Here is a 13,736-nt window from a genome sequence, read left to right on the forward strand (position 1 = left end):
CCCAAATGTATGAAAAGTTATTGGAACAGGTCAAAACGTTTCAAAATTTAAAGGCACGATACAAAACTATTTAAATTTTAATCTTTAACACACTATGTTATAGCAACATTATGTTGTATTACTAAATACGTAATAATAATCCTAGTTACGACAACCAAATGCTTTTATGTATGTACTAATGCGCTAAAGCTATCCCTTGAACGAAGAGCGTGTTTCTCCTGCCTTTTTCAGTAAAATTGTTTCTTTTAACTATACTCTCCTTTCGTGCCAGGCTATATTTTCCCGTTATTTTCGTACTTTCCGACGTTTTGTTTTAGAAAGGAGACGACAAAATAACCACCACCGGTTTACGGTCGGTCGTCACTTGTTGAGGCGGGGATGGGGCCTCTACATAGTTTTGTTTTTGAAAAAAAATTCTTGTGCAATTTTTCACGCTTTACTGCTTAGGGTAGCATGCCAACACTCGCGCACGGCCGGCAGTTCCTTTTCGTTTCGTGATAACAAAAACAAATAAAAAATCCTAACTCCAGTCGGCAAACTTGTTTTCACTCCACAAAAATTAATAAAGACATCAAAAAATACAGCATGTAAGAATTTATATGTCACATGCATGTAACATAAACAATATGATTTAAAAGTACAAATTACAAGATGGAAAGAATTTTTGGGCCTAAGTTTGAGCACAGTGCCACACACACAAGCTGGCAAAATGATGTTGACAAAGTTACTAACAAAATAGCGGATCCAAGCTTTTTTTAACAGTTTTGCCGAGTTTGTTTAAAAGACGAGATGTGATTTTATCTTCGCAAAGACATGTTAGAACCTGTAAATCAATAAACCTTACTCATTTTCAAAAGTGATTTAAAGGTTGCTTTTAAACTAGCCAAAACAACATAACAGAAACGACTGTACCTTGTCACAAAGTAATTATTATACTATGGAAAGTACACATCTGTCATACAGATTGCTCTTCAAATATTCTTGTCAGCAATAATACGACATAAAATGCAAAATAAAATTTTCTATATATTCTACACTGGCATGAACGTTGACTTGTGGTGTAAATGTCATTTCCCATGTGTTTAAGTGATTTACGTACGGCAAGTCATTGAAAAATCCACGTAGTATCCGATCCGTCCGTAAATATAGCCAATCGCTCAGTGGACCGACTGCACTGCTTCGAAACCGCGTGGCGCCCTTTACAAAGAACTTAACGGATGGATACCTTTTGTGTAGCATTACAGCAGCATTTCTAATGCCTGTAAGGCGTTGTATAAAAACTGATGGGTCGTACGGTAGAAAATGCGACCCAATGTTAAAAACAACGGCTGTAGGCCGAGTTCCATTGATGCTTTGCAATGTGTCCACAATGTAAGGACGACTCTCGGGTGGACCTGAGCTGTGTAATGGGTTGCCATGTGCTCTATAGTAAATTCGAATATCGTCTTGCAAATTGATTCCGTCTCGAGGCATGGACCAAAACTTATTATTAGGTGGTCCGGTGTCTCTTAGTCGAAGTTGCGTTTGCAAACCGCTGTAGTACCATTGACGCATCGTAGAATCGCCAATGAAGTACACGGACTTGCGTTTTAAACACTCACGCATTGACGGAATTCTGTGGTTATCGCAAAGCAATGAAACCCATCGACTTTGGTGAAAGTAGCCGGTTGGTCCGCCTAAAATCTTTTCATTTTTAGATCGCATTAAGGCAGTAAGCGAGTTACATTTCAATGAGCTCCTCGGCATGTCTTTGCTTGTACCCTGGGCATAGAACATCGCTCCCGAGTTTGAAATCTCAGTTTGCCAATTTACACCCCTTTTAAAAAGTGGATTCTTTCCTAATGAGATTTTGGCTTTTAAGGTAATCTTGTACATGGGAACTCGTTCGGGACAAGAAGTTAAGTTCTGAGGTTTGTTGCAATACCAAGTGATGCCTCTGGACTTTTGTGAGTAATCGCAACTGGTGCTGTGGGGATCACTGCAATAAATATAAAAATTAGAAACAAACTTAACTAAAGAAAACGTTTAAACCAAATTCTGGTGTATCTGGTGTATCAGAAAAAACGACTGATATGAAAATTGAGAAAAAAAAAACGTATTGACAAACCAAATTTTCAGTGACTGCTTAATAAGGTATATTGGCTTATATTTTTATTCTTTACAATTTTTTAGGAAAAACAACATTTTCCTACTTATAAGTATAACTGTGAATTATAATTATGAAAATAGTTATAACTATGAAAATTGGTTAAAACCGGTTCCTTATGTCTTTGTTTGAAGCATTGTAGTCAGATTATTTTTAGATTACATGACAATGTACTCGTCTAGTGCAATGCTTTGTAACCCCTGTGTCCCGACCCAAATTCGCCAATTAATTTGGTTGCGTCGTCCATAGCATCATATTTTCAAACTTTTTGATAAATAATTGCTATACTTTATAGCAGGGGTCGGCAACCTTTTTTGCTCTGTGGACCGTTTCTAAAACTAACATTTTATCGCCGACCGGCCTTAAAAAAACTACACATATTAAGCAACGAAAACGAGCAAATTAGTTTATCAAACCTGGAATACATGGGCAAAATGTTTTGAAGCATTTAACTTGAAAAAGTATACGGCCCGGTAACGAGCTCCTCGCGGACCGGTACCGGCCGCGGACTGGCGGTTGCCGACCACTGCTTTATAGCATATTTGTTTATAGTTTCTGAATTAATGAGTTCTAGTAAGAAGTCACTTTACTCTTACTTAATTTAATTGCAACATTTCATGGTTTGAAACAAGTTGTGTGAAACATTTGTTTTTTCCAGAACAATACTCGGTTTGTTAAAAAAATGTTAACAATTACCCAAAATGCGAAACGTTAAACCGTTTGCTACAATTTGTTATGTTGTGTTGTGCTAAGTTTAAATTTGCTTTAAACCTGTTTTTCGAAACTTTGAGTTACATTGCTAACAAACCGCAGTGGTTTGCAATTGTGTGAGTGCGTAAATATTGGACGATAACAAAGCATTAAGTCACGGGACATCGCGCAAACAGCTAAATTTAAAATATCAGGTAATCACCTGAAACGCGTAAAAATGCTGTTGATCAGTGCTTTTAAGATTGAGGTAAGGTTTCATAATGACGAAAGCTATATTACATACATACATAGGCGAATGATTTTCAATCTCTGGCTGTCCCACGACTCAGCAGTTTTCCGCGCAAGCATGTTTGCTGAACGTCTGGATATTCCTTTCCGAAACCCAACATCAATTCCCAACATCAACCGTGAGCATTTTTATTTGCGATTAGGCGGCTCCCGCTTTCTTGTATATCTCGCGATTTAGCATTTTAGTTTCACCCTAAATATTTACAGTTTACGATTATATTGTGTGTGTGTTTTGCCAATTGCTCTTTGTCAGCTGAAACTATTTCCAGCAATGAGATTTCGACTCACCTCAAATTTATGTCGCATTCTACTTCATCCTTGTCATAAATACCACGAAAACCTCGATGTAAGTTTACAAGCGTCGCGCGCTGCGAAACCAAATCCACCACAGCTTCACTGGAGTGTACAAGTTCAATAATTAGTTGACACCGTCCAGGCCAAGGGACTATGGTGTTCCAACTGTATGTTCCATTGTAATAATCTCCAATCATTACCGCTATACCGTCTTTTAATTGATTTCCTTGAGGCCCAATCCGCATAAGACTAATAAAAACGATAAACGTTAAGTTTCTGCTGTTAAAACAGGAAGGTTTTAACCAACGTTTGCTCTATGCCAGGGGTCGGCAACCTTTTTTGTACTGCGGACCGTTTTTGAAACTGAAATTTTGTCGCGGACCAGCCTTGCGGATTAGTTGATCATCCCCGGAATACACGGGCAAAAAGTTTTTAAGCATTTGACCTGAAAATAGTATACAGCCTTGTAACGGACTGGTACTGGGTCGCGGACCGGCGGTTGCCGACCACTGCTCTATGCCGAGCATGCGCAATTTTCCGTTGTTCTGTCATGCCGAGACTTTAAAAAATCTGTACTGCGCAACAAGTATTTTCCATTGAAAACAAACAGATTGTGTGTATGCAAAAACAAATTAATGTAAATTTCAACGACAAGTCATCACAAAATTGTGAAAAAACAATTTGAAAAAATGAGTACGAAGCGGATATCCTTCAAAGTGTGGTCGAATTATTCATGCGATGGTTTGTGCTTAAAGTGCTCGCAATAAACGTTACTTTGTGGTTTACTTGGAGAACTGAAAATGCCTCTGGCGATGTTTCCACTTGTCTGCTTTTAAGAGGACGAAAAAACAGATTGGCGAAAATTGTAACTTCTCTTTGTGTATGGTTACTTTTGAATCACACTATGTGGAAAAGTGTTAGAAAGTGCATTTGTTTCAAACATTTTGTATGTTACACTGCGCATACCTGCAAATTAGATGTAATGTTATGCAAACGAATCTCCTACAGATTGCAAAAGAGGTACAAGCACGTAAACTTGTTTGTTATTTTTTTTTAAATTTAGTCCGTAGCTATACGGAATGACAGTCACAACACACACAATAGGGTACCTGCGACAGCGTTATATCTCGAAAACAATTTACTTGGGTTTACTTAATTAAGTCGAACTTACCGGGCACGAAAGTAATCACCTCCATATCTCTTGTCCTTTTTCTCAAAATCTCTGGCTTGTATTGTGCCTCTTAGCGTTTGACCAACTCTAAGTTCAGCAATAGGTTGAAAACTGATAACTGTATTTTTAGGGTCAGTTGTTTGTTTGATGTCCACTGGCCAATTCACTATGTTATGCTCAATTTTCGTCAGAAAATTGTCGATTTCAGGCATAAACTTGCGCCATTCTTTACTTCCAAACTTGCACACCAACGGTTTTAGAATTGGCACATCGCTATACGCTCCTTTGGTAACTGGTTCAAAGTTTGGCTTGTTGTTAGTAAAAGTCATTATCTTATTGATGTTAAACGCCACAAAAATCATCGTAAGAATTAGTACAAGTTTACTTGTGCTACATAGTCTCTTTATTTCATCCTTCATACTTCTCTTTGGAAAATGATTTGTCAGTAGATTTTATTTTTATTAACAACACTTTCGAAGACAACTTTGTACAGTGTTACACATCACCTCTCAAAGCACAGAATACCGATATAACTGCTGTCTTCTCAGATGCTACAGAACACACAGTCTTTTTAGCAAGCAGCTTTCCAACGTGGCATATCCTTGATGTGATTATTTAAAGTATTTATTAGAAAATCGTCTCGACAGATTTCAATTTGATCAAACGCTCGCGGCCATTGCTTTCATTTCAATAGCAACCGCGCTTCGCGACTGATAAAAAAAGCTTAGATTTATGAACGCTCGACTTATTGATAGATTTGCTTCAGTTGCCTTGAATGAGAGCATTTACACTAACATGACATAAATCTGGTATACTAAGAATCAAACGGACAGGGGTGTTCACAAACAAACTTTTCTGTAAATGTTTACTAATGTACACTTCAAAAATTTGTCTTTTTGCGGAAAATAATTTTCAATTTTGGCATAAGCATCATTTTTCTATTTAGCAACAAAAGTCGGGTAAAAACCGGAACTGTATGTATTTTTAGTTACCTTGAGTGAGACCAATTAAACTGTAGTGCAAAAAGGGTGTCTCGGTACAAGCTATAAACGGAGTCACTATATAAGTAAAGAGGTATACCACCGTCTTTAACCTCCCGCAAGCTCCTGGGATTGTCAAGACAGAGTACTGGAAACTCCACACAAATGTCTTGTATTTCAGTTCGTTTTTTTATTACTTCTGAAATACACAAAGAGGGGAAAGGGCTGAAATGAACCAGTGCGTTTTTTTATATTTACCCTCTAAAAAGGCGTTAAGTCGTACACATGTGCTTTCGCGATTGGCTCTTGTACAATTCCCACACAAAGCAACATTCAATTACAGCACGGGACAAAACATACGATTAAAGCTCGTAAACGCCAGCCACAAAGTCGTATCTACATCATAATTAACTGCAACAGGAAATGTTTCGATGTTCAAACATGATTTGCCAATAGAGTTGAATCAAACCATTGGACTACCAGACTTCCTTGCAAGCTTAGAGCTAGCAAGTTAAATCGAGCTGACTTCGTAAACAACTATTGCAAAATCTACACAAGTATCATTGCAATCGCTAACAAACTACAAAGCAAACGAGCTAAAAAAACAAATACTGGATAAATGGATTACGGGACACCACCAGTAAATTATAAACAAGAAATATAGAAAAGAAATGTAACTGTTTGCTGTAACGTTACATTAAAAATATGTCCAAAGAACCTACAAAGTTGGCAAAACAACAAAACTAAAAAAGCTTCAAAATTATTCCTGCTTTTACTAAAGAAAACGATGTCGTACTGTATTGCATTTTCAAACTGGACCAAAAATGCTAGCAATAATATGACATAAAAAGCAAAATAAATTTTCTACATAGTCTTCACTGGCATGGACGGTGACTTGTGGTATAAATGTCATTTCCCATGTGTCTATGTGACGTACGTACGGCAAGTCATTCAAAAATCCTAGTAGAATACGATGTGTTCGTAAATATAGCCAGTCACTCAGTGGGCCAACCTTACTGCTTCGAAACCGCGTGGCGCCCTTTACAAAGAACTGAACGGAAGGATATATTTTATTCAGCATCACAATAGCGTTCCTGACTCCTGTTATACGTTGTATCAAAACAGAAGGGTCGTACGGTAGAAAATGCGACCCAATGTTAAACACAACGGCTGTAGGGCGACTTCCATTGATGTTTTGCAATGTGTCCACCATGTAAAGGCAACTTTCGGGGGGACCTGGATTGTGTAGCGGGTTGCCATGTGCTCTATAGTGAATTCGTATATCCTCTTCAAGGTTGATTCCGTCTTTGGGCATGGACCAAGATTTATTGATCGGCGGTCCTGTGTCCTTTAGACCGAGTTGCTCCCGCAAACCGCTGTAGTACCATTGGCGCATCGTAGAATCGCCAATAAAATACACGGACTTGTGTTTCAAACACTCACGCATTGACGGGATTCTGTGGTTGTCGCAAAGCTATGAAACCCATCGACTTTGGTGAAAGTAGCCTGTTGGTCTGCGCAACAGCGTTTTATATTTAGATCTCATTAAAGCAGTACGCGAGTTGCACTTCAAAAAACTCCTCGGCATATCTTCAGTTGCACCTTGGGCATAGAACATCGCCCCCGAGTTTGAAATCTCAGTTTGCCAATTTACACCCGTTTTTGAAAAGTGTCTGATTTCCTAAAACGGTTTTGTCTTTTCTGGTAATCTTGTACGTGGGAACTTGATCGGGACAAGAAGTTAAGTTTTGAGGTTTGTTGCAATACCAAGTGATGCCTCTTGACTTTTGTGAGTAATCGCAACTGATGCTGTGGGGATCACTGGCAATAAATATCAAAATTAGAATAAAATCTTAATTAAAAGAAAATAAATATACCAAATATTAGTGCAAAGAAAATAGATAGATTTGGTATATTAAAATTATAACGGATCAGTAGGAAAGTTGAGACAAAACGGATTGACAAACAATTTTTTTTTTGAACCTTTACTAATGTACACGCCCATTTTTTTCTTTGGAGGAGGGGGAGGGCGATGAACAATTGTTAATTTTGGCATAAGCACCATTTTCCTAATTAACAATAAAATTGGTTAAAAACCGTTTGCGTAATCGATTCGTTTAGTGCAGTGATTCTTAACCCCCGGGACGCGATCCAAAGGCCCCTTGTAATTTTACTGCGTCGCCGATAACATTATTTTACAAAATGTAAGAAAGAGGTTGACCACAAATTTTGATGTGAAGCGGTTATAGCTGCGTTTTCAACGCCCCGGTAATCGCCTTAACTGGTATAAATGCTCATGGCCAGTGTTAATTAATTAGGTTTTGGTAAGTCTAATAATATATATATATAAGCTGCAGACAGTGCACACTGTTTCGAGCTTATCATTTATTGGCTCTATGCTTTTACATATATATATATATATATATACATATATGTATGTATTGAAACTTTTCACCCACTGACTTTGATGAGAGTAGCCTGCGATTTCCGCGGAAGCAGGTTTGCTGAAAATTAGTGAAAACAGGGTTTGTTATATTACTACCTCGCCCCTCTATTAATATCGCCCTAGATATATTTTGTGTTTACAGTTTTATTGGTAGTTTGCCAACTTCAAAGACACCTCGAAAACCTCTATTTAAGTTTACAAGTGTCGCGCGCTGCCATACCAAATCCACCACTGCTTCACTGGAGTGTACAAGTTCAACAATTAGTTGACCACGTCCAGGCCAAAGGACAATGGTGTTCCAACCGTACGTTCCATTGTAATAATCTTCAATCTTTACTGCTATGCCGTCTTTTATTTGATTTCCTTGAGGCCCAACCCGCATGAGCCTAATAAAAACAATAAAGTTTCTGCTGACAAAATTTCTCTATTCTTCGGGCAATCGCAATTTCCCGTTGCCCTGTCGTGCCGAAACGTCAAAAAAAAATCTGAATTGCGCAACGAGCATGTATAGTAGTACAGGGGTGGGCAACCTTTTTTCTACTGCGGACCGTTTTTGAAACAGAAATTTTGTCGCGGACCGGCCTTCAAACACTACAAAAATGTAACAAAGGAAACGCATAAATTATATATCATCACCGGGATGCATGGACAAAATGTTTTGAAGTATTTAACCTGAATAAGTATACGGCACGGTAGCGAACTCCTCGCGGAGCGGTACCAGGCCGCGGCCCGGCGTTTGCCGACCACTGTAGTGATACCTTTTTGAAACAAAGGGCTTGTGTGTATGTAATAACTAGTTACTGTAAATTTTGACAGCAGGTCATCACAAAATTTCGAAAAACACGTTAAACACGAAAGCGCATATACATGACCTTCACAGCAAGGTCGATTTATTCACGCGAAAGCACGCAAGCTTGATTTTTGATCGTTCTTGTTTTAGTCCGTGGCTATACGTAATGGCAAACACAACACACACAATAGGGCACTTGTAAGTCCTTTATATCAGGGGTCGGCAACCTTTTTTGCACTGCGGACCGTTTTTGAAAGTGAAATTTTATCGCGGATCGGTCTTGAAAAAAAGCTACAAATATTTAGCAATAAAAACACCTAAATTAGTTTATCATTCCCGGGATACATGGGCAAAATGTTTTAAACCGTTCCACAGGAAATGTTATACGGCCCGGTAACGAACTCCTCGCGGACCGGTACCGGGCCGCGGACCGGCGGTTGCCGACCACTGCTCTCGAAAACAATTTACCTTGGTTTACTAAACAAAATTAAGTCGATCTTACCGGGCTCGAAAGTAATCACCTCCATATATATTTTCCTTTTTCTCAAAATCTCTGGCTTGTATTGTGCCGCTCAGCGTTTGACCAACTCTAAGTTCAGCAATAGGTTGAAAACTGATAACTGTATTTTTGGGGTCAGTTGTTTGTTTGATGTCCACTGGCCATTTCACTATGCCATGTTCAATTTTCATTTGCAAATCGTCAATTTCAGGCATAAACTTACGCCATTCTTTACTTCCAAACTTGCCCACCAACGGTTTTAAGATTGGCACATCGCTATACGTTCCTTTGGTAACTGGTTTAAAGTTTGGCTTGTTGTTGGTAAAAGTCATTATCTTATTGATGTTAATCACCAAAAAAATCATCGTGAGAATCAATGCAAGTTTGCTTGTGCTGCATAGTCTTTTTATCTCATCCATACTTCTTTTCGGAAATTGATTCGTCAGTAGATTTTATTTTTATTAACCACACTTTCTGAGACAATATTGTACACCGTCACACCTCAACTTACAAGGCACAAAACTTAATACCGATATAACTGCTGTCTTCTCAGATGCTACAGAACACAGTATTTTGAACAAGCAACTTTCCAACGTGACATGTCCTTGTTGTGATTATTTAAAGTGTTGATTAGAAAATTGTCTCGACGGATTCCAATTTCATCAAACGCTTGCGGCCATTGCGTCCATTTCAATAGCAACCGCGTTCAGCAACTGATAAACAAGCTTAGGCTTGTGAACGATCGGAAAAGTTTGGGAACTCACCTTTGCGGGAATTCCCTAATACACAAAAATATGGATTTGGCTTGATTAATTGAAGTTTACGTTTGGGGATGTTGGGATTAAAAATTTGGGCTAATTAAAGATAAAAAATGGAATATTGCCAAGTTGGGCGCGGCCGTGAAATTCTTTTGTTGCCCAAAAATGCGTCGTTATCAATTAGCGTAAAAATAAGGATCGCGAAAACAAAATTGCAAAGTATGCATTTTGAATGTAAAGCCTTGAATTTAAACACCAAGAAGTATTTACCCTAAAAAACATAATCGGGATTCGTTTCCGGGAGTGTCCTGGGTTCGAACCCCGTGAAAAAAAAGATAACCCTTTTGTAATACGCGCCCGTCCTACAGCCCGTCCTCCAAGACGAGCCACTCTTGCACATGCGACGAATGTTCTTGGTGAACGATAAAAGGCAACGCTGACGACTAATAGCAGAGACGACAACGTCAATAGCGACGGCAACGGTTTTTCTGTCATCACAAATCGCATACATGAGCCACACGTTCACATTATGAAGTCATAGCGATAAATCACACATTAATCTGTTTGAACAGTACAGACAAGGTTTTAAATTAAATCTACATTGATCGGTCATATTTTACCATAAAATTACTTCCAGATTACTTGTAATAAGTCCAGTTACTGTTAGAATACACATTATCACAAGTTAAACACAAACTAAATTAGAAAATAAAAACATACCAACTGTTGGGTAACCAGGATTTACTAGCACGCGGCTAGAGGTTTCACAACTGACAATTCAGCATTTTAGTTACTGTTGTTATAATTTACAGTTTCACTATAAACAAAAAAAGACACAAGAAATTAGGATAAATTCACTTAACTTGACTGCAAAACTAGAAACTAACGCATCTCACAAAAACGTGGCGTTTAAAGTACTTGCTCTCTCGCGGATGAATATTTCAATACGTCACGAATAAAAGGGAACTTAACTCAGTCAAGCGGAACAATTAATTCTCGTTGTAACACCTTGTATAAATCTTATACTGCCAGAAGTAAAGGTTCTTAATTCAGAATAAATATACCTCGAAGTAGTCAACTTGATAAACCTTGTAGGTGTGAAAAAGAAAATGCTTGACATTCCAATTTGTAAAATAGGTGCACGGCTTTTTAATGCCACGCAAACAAGCTGGCAAAATTATGGGGGGGGGGGAGGGGGGCTTATTCACGGCACATAAATTAAAGACGCACCTAATACAAGCTGTAACTGTATCAGAACAGGGGCGGCATTATGAACACTTCCTCGCTCGCTAACTTAGCTCGGTAAAAAAATCTTTAGCGAGGACTTAAATGGATTTTAAGCTGAATTTCTTGGTACTTGTGCGTTTGTATTTTATCATAAATTTACTTAATATATATATATATATATTATAGGGGGTTGTTGCCAGGCATACTTCATAAACTTTCCTTTTGTTGAATCGGCAAACATGCACAAATCATCCGACGTTTCGGCGTCCTGTACGAGGCGTCTTCATCAGGGTAATTTCAGCTACCCAACATAGTCGTTTATCTCAGTGTTTCTTAACCTTTTTAGTGCTCGTACCCTTTGAGCGTTTACAAAATTTTCTCGTACCCCCTGTCCACAATGGCCAACGGAAGTAAACAAAATTGTAACAATAGAAATTAAACTCAGTGTATTTATAGGTTATGCGTTGAAAGCATGCATTAAAACAGTCTTGTAAGTTCAACAATATTTACAGCACACCAACAATCAATTCAAATCAGTCAAAGACATATAACAAAGTAACTTGCTACGCATTTTTCACAAATATGCCTAATAGCGTATAATTTCACACTGCATGTTGTACCTCCTGCTTTGGTGCTTCGTACCCCCAAGGGGTACATGTACCCCTGGTTAAGAACCCCTGGTTTATCTGATTGAATCAGGTGGATTTAACGTTACCAATAGAACACGACTTCTAGTGGGCATGGCGGTGATATACATGTGTAATTATTTTTATATTCTGGTTGATGGACCTTCAACGAATGACTCCAACATAGGACACCACCGATGTGGATAGGTTTCCCCGCGTAATGAATGCAGTTGTTAGCACCAAAAACTACATAATACTCTAAGCCAGGGGTTCCCAACCTGTGGTACGCGTACGACTAGTTGTACGCGAAGGTTTTTCAGGCGGTACGCGAGTAGCGTTCTTTTTTCACAAAATCCTGTCTTCATACCTTTATATTTTGTTTGTCTGGTTTTGTTTACAAACAAAAATTTTCGCGCATCGACCAATTGGTGGACAGTAAACAAAAGCAAAACCTCATTAAATTTAGTGTCATTTTAGTAGGCCAATATTATTCTTAAAAATATGATTCGATCAAATTAGTTATTCTGCAAGAAGTGGTACGAATGGCAGCACATAGCATCTAAGTGGTACGGGACCGTAAAAAGGTTGGAAACCCCTGCTCTAAGCGATACAAACGCAGACTTTAACTTGAAAAAATCCAAACTACGTCACTTTTACTTTGACCTGATCAAACAAATAGAAATAACAACAAAACCGACCGCTTTTTCCGACTTTGATTTAAAAAGGCATTATTGTACCAAAATAGCATTAGAAAGTTTTTCAACAACAATGATAGACAACACGTTTATTTAACAATACAAAAAGCATACAAATGAAGCGATTTAAAAAAAAAAGAAAATGTACACAAATAATACAGGACGCATTCGACTAACATTTTGTTAATTTTATAGAACAAACGAAGACAAAATTGACCACTTACTAACAAGCTGACAGATATCTTTATCCATTAAAAAAAAACTGATTCAGTGTTTGACTCTTAAATTCCTTTAAATATTTATTAACTACGCGTTTATGGTATTGTCTTGATTTGATCTTTTTTTCGCCAAATCAATTAAGATTTCATGGTGTTGGGTAGGGTTTCTTTTTTGGTGGTCGTTGTTTACCTACCTTTAATTATTCAACCGGCTGAAATCCACCCATGTTGTCAAACCCAGTCGCGTTGCCGTTAGCGCCACTCGTTTCTCCAACAAGATTCCAACCTCTCGGACCCGCTTTCTTTTTACCAAGTACAGCTGCTGCGTTTTTTACCGTTGTCCTCCATCTGTTAGTATTATTTTAGCGTATTTTCAACCGCTAGGTTTTTGCAGCTGTTTTCTGTGTTTTCCGTGCCATTGTACCGACATAAGTTACTATGCTTGCCGCGTTCTAGTGCACGTAAATAAAATACGATACGATACGATACCTTACTCGAAAAACACAGCTTTTACTTCGACCCGACCGTTCAATTATTTCTTTGTCAGATTTTTAACAGCGAAATTTCTCTCATTACGATTAAAATATAGCGACATGGCGATTAAAAATTATAGAGCAAAAAAAAAACTTTTCTGCAAAAATGAATATTTGGAATTCCCAATACCTTTTCAAAACAAAATAACGGCCCAAATGTATGAAAAGTTATTGGAACAGGTCAAAACGTTTCAAAATTTAAAGGCACGATACAAAACTATTTAAATTTTAATCTTTAACACACTATGTTATAGCAACATTATGTTGTATTACTAAATACGTAATAATAATCCTAGTTACGACAACCAAATGCTTTTATGTATGTACTAATGCGTTAAAGCTATCCCTTGAACG

The 13,736-nt window shown here is 38.0% G+C and overlaps 3 protein-coding genes across 5 annotated transcripts; all 3 read right to left on the minus strand.

The window, feature by feature from the left end:
- Positions 1-525: 525 nt before the first annotated feature.
- Positions 526-5,220, minus strand: LOC145224548 (NXPE family member 3-like). 3 transcript variants are annotated; one of them, XR_013859680.1, is made up of 4 exons: positions 4,611-5,220; positions 3,434-3,688; positions 3,145-3,338; positions 1,918-1,978 (listed from the first exon to the last, which is right to left on the minus strand). XR_013859680.1 is itself a non-coding variant. In XM_080091080.1 (3 exons), exons 1-3 carry the CDS (start codon positions 5,027-5,029, stop codon positions 985-987), a joined length of 1,668 nt encoding a protein of 555 aa, XP_079947206.1. In that variant the 5' UTR covers positions 5,030-5,220; the 3' UTR covers positions 526-984. The 3 variants fall into 3 exon arrangements, 2 of the variants coding, with proteins under 2 accessions (XP_079947206.1, XP_079947207.1); XM_080091080.1 differs by lacking the exon at positions 3,145-3,338 and having other exon boundaries at positions 526-1,978; XM_080091081.1 differs by lacking the exons at positions 3,145-3,338; positions 3,434-3,688 and having other exon boundaries at positions 526-1,978.
- A 1,178-nt stretch (positions 5,221-6,398) lies between these two features.
- On the minus strand, positions 6,399-7,380 carry LOC145223649 (NXPE family member 3-like). Its single transcript, XM_080090050.1, has one exon. It carries the CDS (start codon positions 7,035-7,037, stop codon positions 6,399-6,401), a length of 639 nt encoding a protein of 212 aa, XP_079946176.1. The 5' UTR covers positions 7,038-7,380.
- A 198-nt stretch (positions 7,381-7,578) lies between these two features.
- Positions 7,579-9,657, minus strand: LOC145223650 (NXPE family member 3-like). Its single transcript, XM_080090051.1, has 3 exons — positions 9,329-9,657; positions 8,257-8,422; positions 7,579-7,659 (listed from the first exon to the last, which is right to left on the minus strand). The coding sequence occupies exons 1-3, from the start codon at positions 9,655-9,657 to the stop codon at positions 7,579-7,581; spliced, it is 576 nt and encodes a 191-aa protein (XP_079946177.1).
- Positions 9,658-13,736: the final 4,079 nt, after the last annotated feature.

This window comes from Phallusia mammillata, chromosome 4 (assembly GCF_965637545.1).
Source record: "Phallusia mammillata chromosome 4, kaPhaMamm4.hap1.1, whole genome shotgun sequence".
Classification (NCBI taxonomy): domain Eukaryota; kingdom Metazoa; phylum Chordata; class Ascidiacea; order Phlebobranchia; family Ascidiidae; genus Phallusia; species Phallusia mammillata.